The 27116-nt window shown below is 27.9% G+C and overlaps 1 protein-coding gene across 2 annotated transcripts in view; it reads right to left on the reverse strand.

The window, feature by feature from the left end:
• Positions 1–27116, reverse strand: part of LOC113378145 (protein ultraspiracle homolog) — a 152768-nt gene that overhangs the window by 56991 nt on the left and 68661 nt on the right. The window contains exon 1 of one of the 2 annotated variants that reach the window (XM_026618670.1): positions 18783–18996. The exons of the other annotated variant lie outside the window; for it this stretch is intronic. Coding sequence (XP_026474455.1) covers positions 18783–18879 — 97 coding nt within the window. The 5' untranslated portion in view covers positions 18880–18996. Of the gene's footprint in view, positions 1–18782; positions 18997–27116 lie in introns of those variants that run through there. 2 annotated transcript variants of the gene reach the window in all.

Genomic DNA, 27116 nt, shown 5'->3' on the forward strand with positions numbered 1-27116 from the left:
TACAATATACTTAAGAAAAATCCACCAATTTCTATTTTTCTTAATTATTATCTTATAAATATATTTTAATTCCATCAAAATTGCATAAAAAAATTTAAAATAGCCGATAAAAACTGATTAGCAATATCGTATTAATTATTAAAAATAGGCTTAATTATAATTTGTTCTGTTCTGTCAAATCGCAAAATTAATGGCTGAAGATATTAGGGAAAAAGCTACATTTTTGTCCCACTTGGGTATAGTGCAAAATGTGTTTTCATAATAATTTGGGACTAATATGAAGAAATTTTAATATTAGTTTTTGTAGAAAAATGTAAAATTCGACAGAAAAAATTGATGACAAATTATACCGGCATGAAAAGTTTCAACAATATTTTATAGCCTGTGGCTTTTGAGGAAAAAACGCAAACGGTTAAGTAGATTTATTTTCTTGATTATTGTATAAAAATAGCTTACTATATAAAATCTAAGTTTTCTAACACGCAATATCTCCTAAAGGGTAGTAAAAAGGTACAAAATTTATTTGCGATAAATATCTCGAACACTATTAAAGTTTCGGATCAAATTTAACAGTAAAACTTCTTGGAATATTCAGTTGCAAAAATGATATAATTTTGTGTCGAAAAAGAACTGAAAATGTATAGGTCATATATAAAGAAACAGTATAAGTCTATTTTTGTAAATAATGAATTGAAGAACACAATAGTTATAACATTGTTATGATCAACAAATTTATTAATATCGCAGTTTCGAAATATAAAGAGAAACTTCCTATTTATTCATTTATTTATTTTATTTTACTATTTATTTGTTTATTTTTATAACAATGCTTTTGTATTTTTAATTATTAGGCAAAGATGATTTGACAATTAATATTTTTAAAAGCTGCACATCTTTACTTTAAAGAAATGATTTTAACTGCTCAATCTTTCGCATTTCAAGTTGAAACTTTAAAAAAAAATCTAAAATTGATTTTTATTTTCAAAACGTGATCAAAATATTTCAAGGTAATTCAATTTAAAAATGTAAATAAATAAGGTTGATTTATTATTGTTATGGTGTATCAAAACTTCAGTAACAAAATCAAGTAGTCCATATGTAATAAAATGGATTCTTATATTTGTAGTAATAAATAGTCACTTTTATGTGACAGGGTATTTGACACATACAACTAAAATTGTTTTAGTTTCTAACCTTGGACTTAGTTTGTTTTGCCAAATTATACCTTGCAAACTTTGGAACACAGCTTTTCATTCCATTTTATAAACCAGAACTATGTGTTTTATGAGCTTTCGTAAAGTACATTCTTTAATCTATGTTTTCTAGAATTCAACTCAGTGGTTGATCATACTCTTTCTAATTAGATTGTATCAGAGTTATTTTTTACAGTGTTCTGGACATATAATGCAGTAATGCACTGAAAGTTTATTTTCACTTGATATACTTTAAGTAAAAATATAATGTCACTACTGTTTAATATCAAGCTGGCCGGGAGGACATCGAACCCGAAACCAAAGATTATTGCAGCACATTATTACTACGAAAACCTATATTTCACATAGTGTAGTTACCATACTTTATATATGCCAACTACATAATCTGTTACCCATTTTTATGAAACAAATGCAGAATAAATTTTATAAAATCATTTTTTACCAAGAGTTCCCAAAGATGAATCTCAATCGGCAGTGCACGTTTATTGAAATGATATTTTAATGAGATGTATGTGCTATATGTAAAAATTTTTCCAAATACCATAAACAAGCACATTGCTAAAATACAATACAATGTTCATTTCCTAAAGTAATTAAAACATATATATTGTTGAGTAAAAATGTGCAGAGTATAAGTATCTTTTCAAATAGGATCTGAATATATAAAATTGCATCATGGTCAATCGCAAAGAAAATGATAAAAAAAGCATTAAAAAATCTTTTCTATAGCATGCCATAAACATGCCTCATAAAAATTTAAACAGTTGGCTCAATACGCCTAAAGTTTGTTTCATTCTATCAAAAACGTATTATACCTTATTAATGTGAACCGTGTTATAGCTATAGCACCGTATAGCTATAGCTATAACACGGTTCACAAAATTATTGTTTATAAGTGTGGTTGATTTCATATAACGTAAAAGTTGGCTTAGTGGTTAAACCACTGGCCTTCCAATCACAACGTTTCAGATTCGATACCTACACCTTGAACATCCTGATGTCAAGCAGTAGAGATATTGTTTTTCACTCCAAAGTAGGTTTCCAAGTAAAAATAGCCCTTCTCCGGCTTTCCTGCACTAACCCTCTGTGGGTCGCATAACTTCAAACTTCCAATTCTTTCAGAATTTTACAAAAAAGTCATATTTTTTCGTGAGATGATACATAAATTTAAATTCTGTAACGTTATAAAGACCAACTAAATCAACATTTATGACCATTGCTAAAGTTTTCAACCTGAAATAACATTTTCATGTGCAGAAGCGAACAGAATACACTATTGTGACTTGACTTCACATGATTCATGAACACCAAAAGAATTTGTTCTTCAATTGCATATATGTATATGCTTATAATTACTAACGTTTTGATCCCCTAATTTTTTGGATGTGAAACAAAAATTTGGTCCATAGAAAGTTGAGTCATCTAATCAAATTCTAATAATAAAAATGTATCAAATATATTTCTTTATACTCTATATTGGGTTGAATTTTAAAAAAAACTACTGAGTTAAAAAGTTTTCCAATCTTACATTGGAAACATTTGTGGTTATCTTATTTCTGCAACACAACTTAGTTATATAGAACTAATAAATATTTATACAAAAGAAGAAAATTTATACTGAAGAATCAATAAATATTGCATGAACCATAGTGCTACAAAATGAAGTCTTTCGGAGCATTCGTTCAACATATATTAGCATCGCTATTAGAAGTATATGTAATATATAATAAAATTCAGAGACTTGTCAACCGCGGGGTTACATTCTGGAAACACCAGGTTAAGGAATGTAGATCACAAAAGCTTATAGAGCACATAGTTCTGATTGGTGTCCCAATATAAAAAAAGCTGAATGGCATATTTTGTCTAGAAGGGTTCCTGAATAGGGTACTGACTAGAAATATATAATTTCCCAGCCCTCGTTGCATAACCGTTCAGATCACAAACATTGACATTGTGATTCAAGGACGCTTTTGAGACGTCCGACTGCGATCAAAAAGGATTACGTAAAACAACAAGTCTGTGCGAGCAAATAAATGAAAATGACAGCGTTAACTCTCGATCCATGTAGACGAATTCGTTAATTTCCAACCAGACGGATTTGGTAGTCGAAACACATCGCCAACACATTGGACATTGGAATCTTTCCATTAAAAAATAAAAATTTGTTTACTTTCAATTAATTAAAAAAACAGCACTTTTTGACTTCATAATTGATGTCTCTAAATAAAGATCCTGTAAGTCCCTTCGTATTGTTGTAAACGTTATGAAATCATGGTAAGGAACCGTGTGTTTTTTTATTTTTGGCAACACAAGGCTTCTAATTGTTACAGAACATTCAATTAGCAATAAAAATGCTACAAAAGAATTTTTTTGTCAACACCCTCAAAAATCTACAAAGTCTTCTTTGTAGGGATTCTAAACAATGCAAGACGACAAATCATTGAAAAGTATAATAATACAGTTTGTTATAGATTATAACAAGTGAAATATTATGTTGTAAGGTAGAGCGGTTGTTAAAGGCATCTGTAAGCAAAGTATACATTTTTTTAATGACAATGTTTTAAAGTTGAAGGCAAAAGATGTGTAACCAGCCATCACCTGAAGTCTTAAGACGTCGCTATCAGGAGATAAACAGAAAAGGATCAATATTTACAGCAAAAGATTTTTTTTTTCGTTGTTAGTTTTTTTGGTTTTGAGCTCTTGTATTTGGTCTATGATATCTGAGCATAATTTTTAGATATACATTATTGAATTGATTTATAAGATGTATTGTTATTTATAAATTAAATTCAACAGTTTTATATAAACTCTATAAAAGCTTAAATGTGGAGAAAAAGCATAAACTAAACCTTTACATTGGCAAACAGTGAATTAAGATAAAAAAGAATATTATTCTACCTCTGCTAATAAATATTTCTTTTGAAATACAAGATCAAGGTTATACACAATGAAATCTTTGTAAAAAAAATTCCATAAAATTTATATTTTACATTGGTTAAATAATGCAGCTCTTATTTCAAAACATCTCTTTAAAATTGAAAAAAGAGATTAGATCTGTTTGCCCCTGGACTGTCCCTTTTTACCCAGCCTATGAAGCAAAAAGAGACAGATGACAAATTTTAGCAAAGGTGTAAATGATGAGAAATAGTAAATAAAACAGTAAATTAAGATAAAAAAAACAATTTTAAACGCGATGATTTAAATTAATAGTTATTCCAACTCTGATGATGAATGTTTCTTTCAAAATACAAAATCCAGGATATATTCAATAAAATCTCTGTAGAGAAAGTTTCCATAAATAAATTAAATAAATAAGTTAAATAATGTAAATAAATTAAATTAAATTAAATAAATAAATTAAATAATGTAGCTCTTATCTCTTTAAAATTAAAAAACAGAGGTTGGATCTGTTTGCCCTCAGACTGTCGCTTTTTACCTAGCCTATGGGGGCAAAAAAGGACATGTAGAAAATTTTAGAAAATTAGTAAAAAAAAAACATATTTCTAAAATTAGGAGTTAACTGGGAACTTTACTGAACAGAGTTCGATAGTTGTTTGTTTGATACATGCTTATGTGTTGTCATGTAGTCGATTTGGTTTAGACAATATAATTACTGAAAGTCAAATTGGACCTTTGTGTCTCGCCCTACCCTTGAAAAATAAAATTGTAACTAATAATTGAAGCCATCAGAACAGAAAGCAAGTGTTTTTAGAACAAAAAGCAAGTTTTTTTTATTGACTTTGTATATAAGTACACTAGCCATTCTGGATCACAATTATTATGCAATAATTATAATTTAATGTTACTAGATTTAATAAAATTACACAGGGCTCCATATGTTCTTGTATCTGTCCACAATAGTTAAAAACTAGTTGGAAGTGAAAATTTCAATCTTATTATTTACTTCAAGTTAATACTGTGGCTAAATGTAATGAAAACCAGCTAAATTTAAAAACATGTTGCATAACAACAACTAACTATATGATTAACAAATTCACGTTTCATTAAAACTTCGAAAATCTAAGTCGAACCCGGAACGACTGATTACCATAATTATATATGCATACGGGTACGTTAACCACAGCATGAGTAATGTGCGGATAAAGATATATTTTGAAGCAATATATTCCAAAACATCGCAGTAAATTTGTAATTAAATTGAAAATCATTAAAATATATATAAAAAAGCAATTCAGTAAAAAAAAAATACATCTGATGTAACATTTTAAAATAACCAAGTTTATATGATTTCAACCCAGAAATTGATTTAATTGATCATTAACAATCGTTGCATTTTCACTATAACATATAAATAATTTTATAATATGAATAAAATAATAACTTTTACAAAACTTTGTAAGGTAATTTTATAATTAGTGTATGCATTTAAACATATGCACAGGATGTGCAATAATAAAAAAAATAAAAAATGGGAAAATAATAAGACCTATTAGGTATTTTTTAAACAACAATAATCTATCATCATAACTGTTTGTTGACTACATACTGTTTAACACATTCACTGCCAACCTAGTATTGCTTATACTTTCCCTGTGCTATACTTTTCAATTCGTAAAATAAAATTAAAATCATTTCTGGACAATGTTAGTTGGAAAATAAAAAAATGTATATACAGGATAAATTACAAAAAACAGAATAAATACGACTATTTCTGTTTGAGATAATCAAGGTACAAAATTTCAATTCAAACATTTTATTTTATTATAAATACTACTCTAAAATGCAAGAAAGGCGAACGCACCTGTTGCGTTCGACGCCTGGCTATTGACAACGATCTCACGCAACATATGCGTGCGCAGCAGTGAATGTTATCCAAATGTCGATAGAAATATTTGAATCTAATTAGTTATAATAAAATTATCTAACTTGTAATATAGTTAATATGCAAAAAAAAAACGAAAATAAAAAAATATCTACATTAAAGGAGTGATTTATTTGGAAGTATATTTTTCTCCAAGACTCCAAAAACCAACTAAATTTGCAATTTTATATCTTATCGATCGAGTCTAGTATTAGTATGCAAAATATTGCGAAGGAATGCTACATGCTAATTGTGTCCTTGACATATAGCTTCCGAGTTGTGGTGTTTGATATGCATATATGAACCTCTAATTTCACATTAATCTTACGATTAGTGAATATTTATTATATTTATTTATGTACGTCATATCTTTACTTCAGAAAAGATTTAAGGTATTTTTTAAAAATAGAATAAATACTCTTGATTGATGCGCATATCACTTATTAGAATTTGAATGTAATGATCAATCCGCTTTTTAAATTATCTCTTTTTAAAGTATAGCTTTTCAAAAGTTATAAAGTTTCTTTTGGATGCCGCATTTGAATTATGTCTAATTAAAAGTTTTATAATTTTATTTATTTAACATTATGTTTATTATTTAGATTTATATTCCTGTATTGAGATTTATATTTCTGTAAATTGTATCATCCTCAAAAATTTTGTATCATAAAACTAATAAGGTATTGATTGACAAAAAAATGCAGTTAAAGGCGTCCAATAACATCGATGATATTTCCTAATTTGTTAAAAAAATTCTTTATTTGAACGTGCTGGATTTTATTATTGATAATGGACAATCGTCAGAAAATGAGAAACTTTTACGAGCAATGGTTGCAGTTCTATTTCCAAAAAAAATAAAAACTGCCAGAAAATTCTAAATAAAAAAAAATGAAAATCCTTATATAAGGACCGACCCATTGTTAAAATACTTGAGCTGAATTTATTTTTTTACTAAATTATTCATTCTACAAAAAGTTAATAGTATATTAATAATAATCTTTAAAAGTCCAGTTTCAATTATAAATTCTCATTTGAAAACCAAGTCGTTCAACTTTGACATGTTTAGATCATTAGAATAAGAAAATGAATGTGCCAAATTTTCACTTTAATTTATTTGCTTACTTTGGCAAAACCAGAGCTTTTTAGTGACTCAAATTATAATTATACACATAATATCAAAATGTGGCATTCTTGAGAATTTGAGACTCTATTGAGTAACAAGAAACGATTACAAACGTCTACAATAAAGTCGACGCTTTGTTTTTGTTTTTCATTTATCTTCGAATATAATGTACCGTCCCATTTTCTAAGAAACTATAAATATAAAAAATGTGGGTTATTTCGGTCGCTAAAAACGCACCCACTTTCTTGTGCCAATTATGATGTCGAAAATCCAGAAGTATATAAAAACGGCTGCATTCTGCATTTTCTTATGCTATAAATACCCTATAAATGACCTTTTAAAAAATATGAAATAAACAGATACTTAACCATCCAATTATTATAAAAAACTATATAATTTATTGTTAAATTGTTTGTATAATGTGCACATTTGAAGAATTAATGATTATTGTTACACACTATATAGAGACAAATACAAAGAGTAAAATTAATTTATGAATATATTCCATCTATTATTGAAAATATTAATTTACATGTGAATTATTTTAAATCTCAAAAGCTTCCTGTAGAATTCATTAAATAATATTTAGTGAGTGTACTAAAAATGGACTAAAATATCAATTAAATGAATTTAACAAATAAAAATGTTTTCATATAAGTTTCATACTGTTTTCGTTAATTTTTCATAATTTTTATTCATTACTGGGACATAATTATACCAGGTGATTCTGTTCAAAACGACTTACAAATGTCTTTGCTATATTCCGTCTACATTGTGGTAACCTCAAAAAACTAGTATGGCAACATAAATCATAGGGTTGAAGATGATGATGATTGTGGCATATTTAAAAATCGATAAAAATCTATAACTCAGAATTAGCATAAACAAATAAATACGTAGACATACTGTCATTATGATATCATCCAAAAAATAGTCTTGCCATTCAAGTTTTAGAATTGTTGTGTTATTATTATAATGATTGACGTAGAATTGTACAAGAAACATTTGGAGGTCTGTGCTAATGTGGTATTGGATAAGAATGGAGTAGATAAAATTGATAGACAAATGAATGTGAAAAATGCTATTTCATATGGTTATAAAACAAAATAAAAACTGTATCGAACCCAAATTAAAAAAAAAGTGGTTGCTAAACGATGCCATCTAGAAAAAATAGAACCCGTCAGTTGTTCTATTGATCGACTGATATTGAAGATTACAGATGATTGAAGACTTGTGCCAAATTGTCATTTTCATGCCATGGACCTGCCACCGAAAGGGCAGAGTAGAAAAATATATATGCTTACTATTACATATTTAGTTGATTTACAATTATATTATTGTGTTAAATTTACGGTGATTGATTCTATAAAATTAAAAGTTGAGTTGTTGAAAAACAGAGATAATATTTTTATATATTAGACTTTTTTTAAAGCTCTGTTTTATTCAGCAATCAGAAATAAATAAAGATTCCTATGAGTTAAATTGACAATATTTGAGAGCGATGTCTAAGAAGAACTCCAAATAAATGGTTAAGCCTTAGATTTGTAAATATTGCGTAGAGCTTCAAACAATGAATCCAATGCTTCTTAAAAAGATTTTTATTTATTGTCGACGTTTCGGAACTAAGTACGTTCCATCTTCAAAACATATATCAAGAAACATGATCTTGATTAGAAATAAGCAAACCGAAACAATATACTTAAGAAAAATAAAAATTAGTGGGTTGTAATAAAATTAATAAAATTATGAAAGAGCTGAAATTATAGAAAATATAATAAAAAAATTATAAAAATTAAATAAATAAATAATAAAAATAAAATAATAAAAAGTGGATCATATTATAAAATATTAAAATGATAGCTAGATTTTTTTCTTAAATGAGAATTAAGAAAAAAAACAGAAATATTTACCTGCACGATTGATTATACACCAACACTTTACATGTCGTTAAAAACAATTTTTTTGCAATAAAATGTGTGCAAATTTGTTTTTGATGTTTAAATTTGTTCATAATGTAATGTAATGTGCAAATTTATTATCAATATAAAAATGATTGCTGATGAGTATTTTGACAAAAATAATAAAGATTTTAAATAGCTCATAAAAAATAATTAGCTTTAGTTTAATACGTTAATCGCCACATGAGAAAAATTTTACCATCAGCCATTGTAAATTATTACATAATTTAGTAAAAAAAAATGTATAAAAAATGCTAAATCTCCTGAGAAAACATTAATTTTTATGTCAAACATATATGACTGATATGGCCCAATATTAAGACTTTTCTCTATAGCCAAGAAGTTTTTAGACCTTTCTGCCAATTCGCGTATGTCAGACATATGTCTGACATGGCAAACAAATCCTAAAATTTAATTGAAAACAATGATATGTTTTTTTTTTTAATTTTTGACCCTTAAATAATGCTAATTACATAAAATTTGTTAAAGAAAATAGAGAAAAAAATATATAGACAAATCATACCTTCTTTATACCAATAGATTATAATTCTCGTTTTCACTTTTAATTTTTTGTTTTAATATTACCATGACCTTGTACTGGGAAAGCACTATTTTTGATGCCACACATATATGACAGACATGGCCAAATATAAAACTTTTCTCAAAAGCCAAAAAAATGCTTACATGGCTTTGTGAAACTTCTTAGCTTCAGACACATTTGACTGACACGTGCTACCATTTTATGAGAGAAAATGGTATATGTTTATTTTTTAATTTATGACCCTTAGATAATGTTAATTGTATGTAAAATATAGATAAAATATACCTACGATATACCTATGTCTCGTTTTCACTTTTCATTTTTTGTTTTAATATTACCATGACCTTGTACTGGAAAAACACTATTTTTTATGTCTGACAGACGGCCCTATATCAAACTTCTTTTCTCGGAAGCCATGAAATATGTCCGACATGGCCATGTAAAACTTAGCGTCAGACACATATGACTGACACGTGCTAAAATTCGATTGAAAAATATGCTATATGTTTACTTTGTAATTTTTGTAAATTTTGAACCTTAGATAATGTAAATTGCATAAGAAATGCTTAAGGTTTAGATTAAATGATGTGAAATATAGACAAAATATACCTACGATATACCTATACATTATAATTCTCGTTTTCACTATTTATTGTTCCATGTTTTTTATATTCTCGTGACCTTGTACGTATCGTCTGGACTTCGCGCACATAAACACATACACGCGTCCATACAAACAATTCGAATTCCCACATAACTGGGTTCCCAAACCGGCAACGCGTTCACACCGCACACAACAATAAGAGAATTTAATCAGCAACGAATTTAAGATCATATTAGGAATATAAAATAGACTATGGCGTCTAGTTGTATGGCGAAAACAAATCATTTAATAAAAAAATACTATTTAATTGCCAAACGGATGAAATAATTGCAAATTGATTGCACCGCAGTTCATGCTAATTTGTGATCATAGTATATAAAGATATATGTGTGTGTATATATTTTTTATTTGACATTGAAACATATTCTGCAAAATATTAGCAGCCAAAAATAAAAAATTATAAATATTAAATTTGCATATTTCGACACTAAATGTGTGTCACAACTCAGTAATTCGAACCAGGAAAATATACACAAAAAAGAAACAAGAAACGAAGAAAAAAATTGTATCCACACACAAACACATACATCAATTTTTTAAGGTATGCCAAAATGTTCAGTAACCATGGAAACGTTAAAAAAATGTTTTTTTTATTTTTTTGCGATTACTATAACTTTACCTACAGGAAGTTAATAAAATATTTTCTATAAACAACAATCGATAAAAATCGTTTGAATCTCAGCTTGCTGAAATAACTTTCAAACAAATTGTTCTCTATATTTTGGTAAAGAAAAATTCTGCGGTTACTGATATATGAAACAAAAAAAGCAATAAATTGCCATTTTGGACAAAAAGATTATTTGGAATATGCACAGCAAATTATCGGATTGTACATATATATTTCCATAATTTTTCCTACATATTCGGGTTTCGTATAAATAACTAAAATATTCAATATTAACTTCTATACTGCTCAGATAGTTGGTTCGATTCCTGGCATTTCCTAATAATAATATTGTAATAAAATAATCAATTGTAATAACGAGTTTGTATATGATAATATATAATTTTAATTGAATAACATTGTATATAAAGTATGTAATCATCGAAGATGCGTGGAAAAAACATTTAAACAACATTTTAAACGAAGATGTGTGTAAAAATTTCGACATAATTAGAAAAAGACGCAATAGCATTAGTGAAAAAAATGAAGAAGATAAAGGTAGATACAGAAGAAAGCAGAATTAGTAAAATTAACCCTTTCCACTCAGATGCCGCAGCTTCGTCAGCAAAATTCATATAAATCTCGGAATTCGCGAGTGAAAAGGGTTAAAATAACATATAATAACAAAAACAAGAAACATACTTACTTATCTTTCTATGCAATAATTTTAATTTTAATGAAACAAAAAATAATAAAGAATATAAAAAATGAAATTTTGTAGGTGGCGAAATGCTCCATGTAAGCGAGGCCAATAAGATTTAGTGAGAAAAAAAACTAAAAGATAGAAAAAAATATAAAAACTTCATTATGAAAAAAACTGACATGTTTTGATATCGTAAAAGCGTCTAGTTATGAGTAACCCTTAACCATTACCATCATAATTTAGCAAAATTAGTTTTTTTATAATTAAACCTTTCTATAGGTCTATAATATCTTAGGGAGTACGTCTTGACCATTAATTCCTTAAAACATCTTAAACTATTAGTTACAATGGACTAATTGTCATTTACATCGAAAGACTTCAAGGTTTTCAAAATCAGTATACTCATATCATATCATATTCAACGTATGGGAGTATCTCCATCAAAGAAAAAATATCAAGAAAAAAAATTGCAGTATTATCATACGAGCTCCCAAATTGTAGTTTGGTAATATAAGATACTTTCCTCACTAATTGTAAAATAATCTGATATTTTGTAAACGAAAACGATTTGAACAAATATATAGAAATTACAGACTTCAAATAGTAAGTTGCAATGAAACTAATTGCATGCAAAAAGCTCGACAATTCGATACGTTTTCACAATTGTTTTCTAAAATTGAGAATTTTATTTAATTTTGTTTTTGTTCTCTATAAGACTGCATATTTTTGCGCAATATATCCCAAACAGATTGAGAAACAGTTTCATAGAAAACAATATTTCTTATATATCTAAATTAAACTGGTCGTATGTTGTATTCTCAAATACTGTCTGAAAATTTACGATCAAAGCGCGCAATAAATATGAAGATTTCAAAACGAACAACAGGCATAATAATATCAAAGGAATATAATATTGCATGTCTCCTAACATTTATTGCTAAGCACACTTCTAAATATAGGCTGTTTGCATACCTATTCGCAAATAACCTCTCATTGACATAAAAGAGAAGTTAATTCGACAATTTTTTGGCGACGGACTTTTATAAACAGAGTTGTTTATTTCGTGCTCGTCTGTAAAGTGAAAGAAAAATCATGACAGTTAATATTTAAATGAATAGTAGTCTCCATCCAGTATAGCGGCCGACTCAACTCGAACGCTAATTAACTGATGTACATGTTAGCCTTGCATATTTTTAGCGATTTGCTATGTTATAACACAGGAACTAGCAATAAAAAATAGCGCTGCCGTAAAATATTTTGTTATATAATTTATACTTTTTTTTATTATACGTAAAATATTACACGTGCGTTTGCCATTGCGTGCTGCAGCGTGATCCGTAGACCGTTTGAATATAGAACAGGATTGTAATTATTCTAATCAAATCATAAGAAAATTAATTCTTTATTTAATTAAAACGTTAAACATTCAAAAGTGTTAATTTGATATATATGCAATTTTATATAGAGTAGGGCGGGGCACAAAGGTCCAATTTGACTTTGGCTAATCCAAATGAACCAAATGAACCACATCACAATAAACAACACACAACACGTATCGAACAAGTTATTTCTTTACCTAGTTATCAGTTAGCTCCTTATTATAAAATTCTGTTTTTTAGCTATTTTTCAAAAAATTGTCATCTGCCCATTTTACCCCATAGGCGGGGTAAAAACAAACAGCCATGGGGTAAACAGATCCAATACCTTATTTTTAATTTCAAAGGGATTTGACGAAACAGAAGCTACATTATTCAACCAATGCAAAATATAAATTTCAGAAGTACATTTTTTACAAAGATGAAACTGTATATAACCTTGATCTGGTATTTGGTTCAAAATATCCATCAGCATAGTTGAAATAACTATTTATTTAATTTATACCTTGATAAATGTTTAACTTAATTCACTTTTTCGTTTACTATTTTTTGATTGTTTACACCTTTGCCAGAATGAAAGTTCTGTTGGTCCTTTTTACCTCACCCACATGTTGTCATAAAGCTTATATAGAAAAAATAGAATTTAAATTATAAATAACAACTCATCTTATAAAACAATTAAATAAAGTATACTTAAAAATTATATTAAGACCTCATAAACTAAACAATAGTGCTCACGACCGAAAAAAACTAACAACGAAAGAAAATACTTTTGTTATGGATTTTCAAACATTGTCGTTTGTCTCCCGATAGCTTCGCCGTAAAAATCCAGGTGATGACTGGTTATACATAATTGCTCCTACTTTCAAATATTGTTGTTAAATTCCTAACTTTACTTGTTTCTGGAATATCGATGGTGGACCTTTTTACCCGTGGACCTTTAAGAACCGCTCTACCTAATAATACTACTGTATTATATTATTTATGACATATAATAATTATTGTGCTTCTTAATGCTAATCATGATACATAAAATAAATTACTTTATTTTGCCTAAAATTACCATTTTTCCATAGACTTCACATTCAATTTAAATTAGGAAATTCAAATACATAGCGTTGAGACACGTGCAAAGCTTCTGAAGGTTTTCATTGATTACTGATACATTATTTTGGCAACGTAATTATCGTTTTAATTACATTGTTTATATTTAGCAAGTAATACTGTGATGTACGTCCGCTTTAGCTTTTCCAAAAGCCCTTGAGATTTTTTGAGTTCGAGAGAGCTTGATGGCGAAGAAGCTTAAAGCTCTTATTACGGCTTGCAAATTTCAAATCAAAGGAATAGGCCAGCGATAATCTGAAGAGCTGGTAGAAAATTTGCCTAATTTGGGAATACAATGACTCAAACCTAACAAAAAGGCGAATTTTTCTCAAGTGTGGAAAAAAACACAATAATTCAAAATATTGAGCAATTTATTGTAAATATAAACACTCATCTATTTCATGAAGTACTAAAATACAAAATATACATATACCGTACATGCCATTATCATAAAAAATAACAAAAATAAAAAAAATCACGTTTTAAAAATAAATGGTTGATGAATCACTATTCAAGAAAAATAACACATAATTATAAATAAAATGTTATAGTTAATACTGCTAAAAGTTTTCCAAATACAGATCTATTCCCGGTATAACACGGAATTGGTTTTACATGTTTTCGATCTCACACGGTTTTAAAAAAGAAAAATTGAACGAAATTTATTTCTTCTGCATTTATATAAAATTATAAACATTAAACTATAATTTCCTGATGTCTACAATAACATTTTCATTGTTTTACTGTCATAATACAACACTACAAAATGTATATTATGAATTCTTAGTCTATTATGAAAATATGTATATAAGATGGGAACTCCACGTTTTATGATCAAAACTAAATATTATGTGTGTATAAGTTAGTTTGTTTGAAATACCAAAACAAAAGTCTTATGTAGCTGGTAGGAAACTTGCCTAATTTGGAAACACATCGAGACAATCCAAACAAAAAAAAGTTACAGGGTTTTATTTTCAACAAGGAAAATATGAGGTGCCAAAGAAGAACGCAGCATTTGAAAATTGAATACTTATTTATAAATTAAACATGATTTACTCGTAGTATTCAAGATGATTTAAGAGACAACAAGCAAGAGATACGTTTATAAATGTTTAATATCTGATATAAATTTTAGTTTCATTTCATTTCAACATTTTCATTGCAAGAAATATTATAAATTATCTTTCACTGATGTGTTAAGCAGGAAAATTGTTATAGGCTCAACTAATTTTACAAAACATTTTGGAAATTAAATATTTCATAAAAAAGTTAAAACATAATTAAAAATGGAATATTATTGTGAACACTATCAGCAAATAGTTTTCCAAATAAATACATTAAGCTATGTAATTTCAAACAATGCACATGTTAGTACTTTTATATTTATAAACTTTATTAAATAAAATTAACTTACATTACGCAAACAATTTTTTAAAATGAAAATCATAATTCATTTGAAAGTATGCTCAAAAGATAATTAAGATCTGTAGTAATTTCAAGACATATAAGATGAAGGACGTTCAATTGGTTTTAAACAAAACTAATTTTCCATCATTGTAATGAAAATCGTTTTGTTCTTCCAAGATTAATTGTATTTGTATGAAATATTTCCATGTATCAGAAGATTCCATTCATTAAACGTACATATGCTAATACTATATAATTAACAATAATTAGGTCCATTGAGTAAGTATTGAAGATTGAATTGGGTCGCTTATTCTACCAAACGCCCACATGTTTACAAAATCTGAAGATGCGCCAACGCCTCAGCCAATGTTGTAGGCGCTGAATATATTAACGATATTCATTCAAAGAGAATATAACATCGGCTTTGGTAAATTAATGAAGTCACTTTAATTTTATGTTTCAGAACAAACATAACACGGAATTAATATAATACTCATTATATTTACAAACACAAATACTTTTGATAAATACACTAGCGGACTGTAATTCTCAAACAGATCGCGCCAAAAATAATTCGTTGCCAATTTTTTACGTTTGCATTTATGTTTATTTTTGTACAAAAAAAACTTTGACCGGTATTTTTAATACTTCCATCAGTCACATTAGAACAACAAAACCATTAATTAAGTATAGTGTCACATTTATTCTAATTACTTCGGCAATTCGAACTCTCGGTGTTACTGATCATTGTTGAAAAGTGTTCCATAACTATATGTATCTATTAATTAAAATATTTCTAAATCTTATTAATACATCATAGAGCAATCTGATCAAATATTATTACATATTTTTATTTAAAAAAGAAAAAGAATGTCAATAGAGTCCTTCAATAAGGTCCGCAAAGAAAAACATCCATCACCAATACCTAAAAACAAGATTTTTTAACAACAATATTTGGAAGTAGAGGAAAAAAGATGTATAACCAGCCATCACCTTTATTCTTACAACTACGCTATCGGGAGATAAACGGCAATGTGTGAAAATCCATGACATAAGCATTTTCTTCCGTTGTTAGTTTTTTTGATTGTGAGCACTGCTGTTTAGTTTACGAGACCTTCATAAAAAGTGTATGTTATTTAATTGTTTTATAAGATGTATTGTTAATTTTAAGTAAGATTCACCTTTTTTTTTCAAGTAACCTCTATCTCAAATCTCACAGTGGAGCAAAGAAGACCAACTGAACCGTTACCCTGACAAAGGTATAACCAATAAAAAATAGTAAATAAAAAAGTGAATTAAGTTAAAAAAAAATTACAAGAGATAAATTAAATAAATAGATATTCCAAGTCCGCTGACGAATATTTCTGACGAAAGACCAGATCAACGTTATATACTGTAAAAAATGTACCCATGATTTATATATTTTGCATTAGTTGAATAATGTAATTATCATTTCGTAAAATCCATTTTAAATTAAAAATAAGATATTAGATTTGTTTGCCCCCTAGTGGTCCCATTTTACCCCGCCTCTGGGGCAAAAAGGACCAAGTGACAAATTTTTATATTGATTTTGAAAATTAACTGAGTGTTTTACTGAACATAGTTAGACAGTTGCTTGTTGGATATGTGTTATTTATTGTGACATAATTAGTTTGGTTTTCACAATATAATTGCTCAAAGTCAAATTGGACCTTTGTGCCTCGCTCCAACCAATTAATACCATAGGATGCAAATTAGGTAAAGCATTTTTTAAATTATTAAAATATTACTTATATACTATTGTATTTAATTCAATAAAAAAGCATTTTCTTTAATGAAATTTTGTACCACCCATTCTAACGACAAATGTAACGTAAATCCTAAGAGCAATTGCTTCTAGAATCGTCGAAGTCTCTGATCTAATCACCGAATCAAACATAGAAAAACAAATAATAAAAACAGATTAGTCTACATCGAAATAGAGTAATAATATTGAAACATATTAAATTGTTTTAATAAATTATAATATCGGTTTGCAATTTTACCATTTTTTTTTATTTTTAAAATAGTTTTTTTGCGAAAGCTATTAAAATTCAGAAGGTGTACGACTACTGTGGAATGCATTTACTACTACGAAAGACAAATTTAACTACTATTTGCAATGATGCGAACGCGAAAAATTGCAGCTGGTAACCGAAATAGATTAGCGCGTTTCTCGGCGGCCCATATGTTCTTTGTACACAAATCATGTTAAAATCTACGCAGATGCCAATTTTACATATTTATAGTTCAATGCCTTGTTCGACTAAGATTGCACTGGATAATCAAATTGAAAACAAAGATGTATTTATAAACATCGTTATATTCGATGCATATTATATATATATAAAGTAAGCATCGGGCACAAAGCATCTTGGGTGGGAAAATAGTTGTTCAAGACCGAAATATAGAAGATGCATCTTATAGATCTATTAATAAATACTTATATTTGTTTTTCAAATAAAAAATACAAATTTTCATTATACACTAAAATTCACATACAAATATTAAAATATATACGGGGTGTCCCAGAACTCAACGTCAGGCCGAAGCGAGGTACCAGTATTGATCATAACTACCATGAAAAAATTATAAAAATAATTTATCTCATCTAGTTTGAAAATTGTGAGCTTTTAAGTGTAACCTAGAGCTTTGGTGAAAACATGATTATTTTTCGGTTATTGTGATTAATTTTTATTAACATTGTTCATTCAAGCTTTGAATCCGTCATCGTAAATAATATAATTAAAAAAAAAACATTATAAAAATAACGAGAAGACAATGGTTTTCAAGTGTTAAAACTTTTTGTTGAACTATACATTTGAAATTTCCAGAATCAGTCAACTTTGAGAAGCTCAACTCAAAAAAGCTCAAAAAATTGCACTGATGTGTGTTGGAAAGTTTCAACAAAAGTTAGCGCATTTAATCAGGATTGTAAACTAGTAATATTTGATAGTTGCATAATAAAAAAAAATCGAGTGAAAAAATAAAAATCTAAAAAGAACTAATTCTACTCAGTGCATTTTACTCACAATCACATTAAGTGAGATATCAGTTTCTCACATTAAAGCTTTTGAGAAAAAATTAAACTTTATTAAAATTTCTTCATGAGTTAAGTTGATTGATGATTGATGATGATCAATCGTATCATTCGATGCAATGAACATTTCAAATTTTCTTTTCAACTAACGCCATAGTTTATTCAAATATGGTGATCATGAATTGACAAATATATTTCTATTTTATACCTGTAAGGCCAGATAATCCTCGTCCCCATATTTGATTCTGAGCGGCTCCTTGAATCAAAGCCGTCACAGACATCATAGGCTTCTCTTTTTTCATCATTTTAGAAGATATATTTATTTATTCCCAGTTGATTGTAATGCTTAATTAAGTTACCATTTATGCGTCTCCTTCATTTCTAATATAAACTCACTCACTGATATGTGTACTAGTCATGTTGAATTTCTTAATGACACTTTTTTTATATTTGACCCTTACTTTAAGTTTTTGAGGTAACATTTGGAGTTACCAAAAATTGAAATTAACAGTTTATTCCTGAAAAAATTATTGTTGAAAAAAGGTCAGATTTCAGATTTTTTTAGCAAAAAATCTGAAGGGATAGGATTTAAATATATAGCGAATGGATTCACAATGCTTATTTTTATATGAAATTAGCCAAACAAACGCAACAAATATGAATGCATAATTATATTGACAATAATTATATATAAACATATTAAAGAAGATCTTATTAAAATATTTTCAATTTCAGCTTCAATTTTCAATGATTTATCAATAATAATATTTTTCAACATTCATAAAAAAACATAATACTATGATAAAGTGAAAGGCGTAGCATGAGTACTTCTATACCAAATATAAATAAATTATATGCTTATAATCTGATAAGTTCAAGGTTACATTAATCATATCCATTAACTTTATTTATTAAACATGGTTTATTATTAAAGAAGATCAGCACTATTTAAAATATAATACTCATTAGATTTATGGAATATGAAAATAACATTCTGGGAACGGCGAGTAAATAGAAGCCGTACCAAAAGTATTTTTATTATTTGTTTGGATAGCTAGTAAGATAAGTACAAAATGGTAAATGACATTGGTCTAACAAGGAGAACCTCAGGTTTACTCTTATGGGATTTTGATGAAACTTCGCATGGTGATAGAGTTGATGGTCAAACCAAAAACCTTAAAATATTATAGGCCTAGGAGAAGAGGTTTAAGTATAAAAATTAATTATTGTTGCGAAAAAAGACCACGCAGAATACGTAGGCGGTTAGTGTTCTTTCGGTAGCTCCATCAGCACTTGTCTCTACCTTTTGTATTTTTTTTTACTTTTTCTTATATACATATTTTTTTACATACATGTTTACTTTTTATTTTTTACATATTACATACACTTTTACTTTTCCATTACATATTTTTACTGTTTACTATATATTTTTTTAATTTTTCTTAATGGATATTTCTTTCAAGGGCAGATCAGCCCTGGATAAAGTAAGAATCCTTATATTTCTCTATATACTGTATAGAGATACAATTCGACTTCCTTTTTATTTCCAAGCGATACAATTTTCTTTCCAAGTTTTAATTTATTTTTATGTTTGAATAGGTAAATATTGAAAAAATATTTATAATTATTTCATATTAAATATTTAATACTTATTTCATGTATTTTGCGAAAAAAATGATATATTTGAAACAAATCTATAAATACATATATGTATTTAAATTGTAAGTCAATGTGAGTAATTTTGAGGAAATACTACTTTAATGGCAGCGAGAAGTAAAAATAAAAAGTATTTACATAAATTATATTAGACAAGAGTATATTTGCGGATTAATATTTTTGAACGTTATATGAAATTTCTGAAATTTAGGATATTATTACTTGACTTTTACATTTTATTTTTCATTGTTTTCTATGAAATTTTCCAATTATTTTATTAAAATCTTCGAATTTTCGATTAAAACTATATTATTAAATATATGGTAGTAAAATTTATAATTTTGCTAATTAGTTTGAAATAATGTTTCAAACATTTTATTTTAATATTCCTAAACTTTACATACAATCTATAAATTTCTCAGTTCTTTTATTTTTTATATCTTATAAATATTTAAATTTTCGAGTAAAACTATAATACAATCCGATCAAAACCTGAAAAACCTATATGTAATCTAAATCAAATAACAAACAACAATTATTGAATAAAAATTAAAATGTATAAAATAGAGAACAAATTTCTGTTCAAGACCCTTTAACTGATGCTCATTTAACGAGGCATAAATTATTACTACTCAATCATGCATCACTAGTCATGACAATTAGTGTTTCAATTAGTAATAACGTATATTCTAATTGTATTGCGGCGTTAAATGAAGTATCACCAATATAATGACATTGTTTCATTGAATATGACACATGAACGTTATGAGCTCCTAGCCTATCGCCCTAGCACGTCTTCTCAACAACTATAAAATTTCATTTCCGAGTAAACGGTGTGCGGCGAGCTGTAAAGTCTCTTTTGCCGCCGCAGGTTTATTTTATTTATTACGCTGATGGATCTCTGAGTTCGCACACATGATATTTCATCTCAAAAGACAATAAATGCCGCGATTAGATTTGCCCATGAGGGTATTCTGCAGCGGAAATTCGTTCGCATGTGCCGGCCGGCCTCTATGCGCGCCAATGCTTGCCTTGCTTGAATTAAAATTGTGTACAGGCGAAACTATAAAGCGTGCTTCGCACTTTACATTTTCAAAACAACTTTAGAAGTAAAATTAATATTAATTCGGCGATATGTATTAATTTGTAAGGTACCAACTATTTTTTTTCTTCGGATGAAGTATTCAATTATCAAAAAAAATTGAGATTATTCCCACATGTGCCTATGACTCACATTACCATCTTGCACTAGAGCTTGCAAGAAGTCCAACCAACTCTCTTCATCAGCGGTCGGTAAACCGGGGTTAATTACCCCAAATGTGAAAATGGAATTTTTGGTGGATAAAAGTATATATTTTTAATTGATATGTACTCTATTTGCTACGTTGGAGAATAATCTTTCTTCGCCATGGGATAATATCAATTTGAACAAAAATAATTTGGGGTTAATGATTAAAAAAGTATCCCGATCCCTGCTCTACATTATATACACAATACAAATATTTGTTTATTTCAAATTGAACTTCACTAATTAAATTATTGAATTGAACTTTCCATTAGATTATTATAGCAAAGTTCCATTGAATCTATCAATTGATCATCTATAATTTTTATTGGATCTCTGAAACCGCTGAACCTGCTTTCCCAAAAACTTAATTCTTTATTTCATTAATACAAGTGAAATGTTTTTTGAAACATTCAAATCGGACGCTCTGATCTCTCAAAAACTAATTTGCCATTTTTTGCACTTTTTGCATCATACCTTCGAAACGGCCGAACCTGCCTTTGCCAAAAACTAATCAGCACGTCTCCCAGTCAATAGGAATCGAATGTTTTTAATCATTCTGAATCGATTGATCTGTGCTCTCAAAATCATGAATGAAAAATTATCTCTGAATATACATACATTCATACATATTACACACACATACATCAATTTTTATAATGTATGCCAAAATGTTCAGAAACCCCTAAAATGTTAAAATAAGTAAAAATGTTAATTTTCGATTTTTTGCGATTACTAGAACTCACCCTACGGAAAATTAAAAATTAATATGGAAATATTATGAATTCTAGATCTAATACAAAAAGTACAACTGTGACAACTCGAAAAAATATATAATACGATTTTAATTATTTTTGCCAGAAGTCAAGAAAATGTATTAGCAAATGAAAGTGATAAATTTAATATTTTAATAATAATAGAGACACTCATATATCACCGAATTACACGACTCTTTTGCTTTGCTTCAAGTTGTAAGAAAAGTAATAAAAAAAGCGAAAATGATGGAGACAGCTGTATATGTAAACTTTATTATGCTTATTTTTAACGATAGTTTCAAGTATTAAGTTAAATCTTGAATACGTTAGTAGTATATAATAGTTATAAGTTAGTAAAATGAAAAATATAAAACTCGGTTGGCAATCATATGTTAAAATTATACTTTTATAAAATCTTTCGTCCATTTAGATTGATGTATATTCATTAAAATACATAGTACAATTACATATACATATATATATATATATATATATATATATATATATACATATTGTAAAATTCATACACATAATAAAATATGTGAACGGTTTGTTATGAAGCTTAGTTAATATTCAACAAAAAACGGATCACCTCAATTTCCAACTGTTATTTTTCACATAGGTTTCGAATATATCAGATTTTTCAAAATAAATTCAGATTCTTTTTTTTAAAAAATGCGAAAAATATGGAGAAGAATTGAAAATGAGAAATTGAGAAATGGAAAAATATCAGTACATATTTATTAGTTTGGTCTGATATCCAGTCAATTAATTACATTCATTAGCAAAAAATCCACAACGTAAATATAAAAAAAAAATATTTATAAAAAAATGATCGTGTATGACGCATTTGATAAAATATTACAGTATCTTTGATAACCAGATTTATTGATTTATTTAAATCAAGAGTTTAGTTCGTTATGTATTTGAGAGTACACAACAACATAAATAAAAAAATGAATAAGTTATTTGAAGGTAATCCAGTATAACGGAAAGATGGCTGGCATCGGCAACTTTAAAATCATAATAAAACTAAATAATAAAATTAAATTAGACAATTTAACACGTACATTGGAAAATATAATAATAGAAAAATTGTGAGTGAAATACGCTATATTGGAAATTCATGAAAACCATTCTATCTATATAACTATAAAATGTCACAGATTTTTTTCATAGTTTAAATAATTCAGTATGGCGAAAATATGGTTTGCATCGGCAGCCTTAAAATCATAATAAAACCCAATAATAAGATTGAAATAGACAATTTAACACAAACATTGAAATATATTAAAATTGGTGAGCATACATACTATACTTCTAGCATCATAAAAAACATTAAAGGCTTTACTAACTTCAATACAAATCTATCTAGCTATAAAATCATGTCACAAATTTTTTTAACTTCCCGTAGAATGAGATAAGTTACAGTAATCGCAAAAAATCGAAAATGAAATTTTTGTATTATTAAGTTGTAGAGTTTTCTGAACATTTTGACATACCTTATAATTTAAAAAAAAATGATGTATGTGTGTGTGCGTATGTGCAGATACAAATTTTCGTCGACGATTTCGAGAGCACGGATTCAACTTCTATTAATGAGGGGTCGTATTGATAGGATTTGGTATAGGCAGGTCTAGCCGCAATAAAGGACAAAAAGTGTAATAAATGGCATTTTATGAGAGAATAGAGTTTTCGATTTGCATGATTGAAAAAAAAAACATTTCACTTGAATTGATGTAATAAAGATTCGGTTCAATTTTAGGGAAGGCAGATCCGTTGGTTTTGAAGATCCAAAAAAAAGTTTAAAAAAGTGCTTTTACGCGGTTAAAAATCCTTCAATTGAATTATTGAATATAAGCACATCAAATTATCAGATATTTTTAGAGATTTTAATAATAAGCACAAGTTTTGTTTCCATTTCTTTGGGTTCCGTACCAAGATTTGTTAATGTTTAAAGTTCACTTAGTATATAATTCAAACAAATATGTCCTCGACAATTCGACAGTATGCATCAAATAACTTGAATGGGTTTAAAGAAAAGGTTGCCATTTTTCTTTATATATTTCAAAAAGTCTCAAATTTTTCAAACGTTTGAAATTTTCAAAAAAAAATCTAAATTTTAACAAAATCTCAAAAAATGGATAATTCTCAAAAAAAGCAAACTATTAAAACTTATTTTAAAGCAAGATTTATATTGTTGAAAGTTCACTTATATAATTCAAACAAATATGTTCTCGGCATTTCGACAGTATGCATCAAATGACTTGAATGGGTTTAAAGACATGAAATGAAAGGTTGATATTTTTCTATATATTTTTCAAAAAGTCTCAAATTTTTCAAACGTTTGAAATTTAAAAAAAAATCTAAATTTTAACAAAATCTCAAAAAATGGATAATTCTCAAAAAAAGCAAACTATTAAAACTTATTTTAAAGCAAGATTTATATTATTAAAAGTTCACTTATATAATTCAAACAAATATGTACTCGACAATTCGAGAGTATGCATCAAATGACTTGAATGGGTTTAAAGACATGAAATGAAAGGTTGATATTTTTCTATATATTTTTCAAAAAGTCTCAAATTTTTCAAACGTTTGAAATTTAAAAAAAAAATCTAAATTTTAACAAAATCTCAAAAAATGGATAATTCTCAAAAAAAGCAAACTATTAAAATTTACTTTAAAGCAAGATTTATATTGTCAAAAGTTCACTTATATAATTCAAACAAATATGTCCTCGACAATTCGACAGTATGTATCAAATGACTTGAATGGGTTTAAAGACATGAAATGAAAGGTTGACATTTTCTTCATATTTTTCAAAGTCTCAAATTTTTTAAATTTTCAAAATTTTCAAAAAAAAAAACTAAATTTAACAAAATCTCATAAAATGGATAATTCTCAAAAATTGATAGGTGCCTTAAGGCACCATTAGTTTTCAAAATTAAATAATTTATTTAAATAATTATTGCTGATAGTTTCTTAAACATAAAACTTCCTGCAAAATAAATTCAAAGTAACTAATTGTTTACATTCAGTGTACGTTGATTAAGTACTACAATTCTAAACGTACTACAGTACTGCATCATTATGGCATAGTTTAAAGAGCAAGTAAGTTCAACCGCCTCTAAAGAAACACTAAACAGAAATGAAAAATAAGGAAAAAGTTTTAGGCTAGAAAGTTCTTGCGTAAAAGTGTTTGGCCTTTATGGCAGCACAGGTCGTGGGTCGTGGAAAAATCATCAAACTCCGCGTCCATAGCCTTGCTTATCAAATCGTATCACTCGAAGCATTTTGTATGTATGCTAATCTATGTTTGTATGCTCTAGCGGTAGTGTTTCGAATGTCAAGGACGCAATGTCCATGAGCTAGCATGAAATATCTTATACGGCGGACAGGGATGTACAAATCGCGCAACATTGCAAAGATAACGCAATAATGACATTACAAACATCTAGATAAAATATTTGCGACATGCACTTTTATGACACGTGTTACAATGAAATGTGTGTAGCCAGCACGATGAATATGAACTGATTCATTTTCAACATTACGAAACGCTAGCATAATGAATACTTTTCTCAATTACACAACAACATAATTTTATAGGACAGTGATTTAGGTAACCTGAATCGGCTACATTAAAGTTTAAGATGAAATTTAGAAAATGAATCCAAATATATTTAAAACTTTGAAAAAAATAGTCTTTTGAAAACTTAACATTTTTCGAAAAAAAATGACTTTTTTGAAAAATTTGAATTTTTTCTCTATATTTTGGAAATTCTGAACTTGTTTTCAATCAATCGCGCTGTGTTACCTGCGTAGTGATAAATATTGAAGCGCGTAAGCGCCGAGTCGCAGTCTAACGAATGAACATTGGTACGGAACCAAAAGAAATATTATTAAAATCTCTATAAAATATCAGATAAGTTCATGTGCATATGTCTAATAATCACTTTTGTCCGCCAAATGGCTTTTTTTCATTTTTTATTGAATCTCCGAAACCGCTAGACCTGCCTTCCCAAAAGTTTTATCATTTCTTCATTTCGTCAATATAAATGAAATGTTTTTTGAATCATTAAATCGGACGCTCCCTTATCTCAAAAACTGAATTACCATTTTTAACACTTTATGCAGCGAATCTTAGAAAACGCTGGACCTGCCTTTGCGAAAAACTAATCATCATCAATACAAATCAATTTTGTCAATTGAATTATGCCAATTGGTTGATCTGCGTTCACAAAATTTGAACACACACACACGTAGAGCAAATGGGGCTTCACACAATTAAAAACTAAGTGTAAATCAAGGTAAGAATTTTAACCTTCTAGATCCTCCCCCCACAAAGTAATGCCTAACGGCGGTTTCCCTGGAAACAAGAGGCGAGGGCAAAGCGGCGTTTTTAGTCGGTATTATACCAAGGCGGTATTGAGTCCGACATACCCAGACAAAACACCAGTCTGGGATGCATAAAGGCATTTCCTTCGCTATACAAAAAACACACACACTCTCAATTTTTTCAAAGGTATGTCAAAATGTTCAGAAACCTTTGAAACATAAAGATATACAAAATTTTTCGATTTATTGTGATTACTACTCAGTAAGTTGATAAATGAATACTCTGCTTTTATCAATAATATATGAATCTTTCTACAATTGATGTCGGGATAACTTTTACATCAATGACCGAAGTTTTGCCATCTAATGCACAAAAACTAGTATATATGCAAAGTGTACATTGTAATACGAGTAAAAAAGCACATTTTCAAGGACAACAAATCAATTAAACACAATATATAATAAAAAATATGTGTAAAATATTCTAAACCAAAACTATAGTAAA

Source organism: Ctenocephalides felis, unplaced genomic scaffold (assembly GCF_003426905.1).
Source record: "Ctenocephalides felis isolate EL2017-DRISC unplaced genomic scaffold, ASM342690v1 CF-g0.4_SCAFFOLD_01886, whole genome shotgun sequence".
NCBI classification, from domain to species: domain Eukaryota; kingdom Metazoa; phylum Arthropoda; class Insecta; order Siphonaptera; family Pulicidae; genus Ctenocephalides; species Ctenocephalides felis.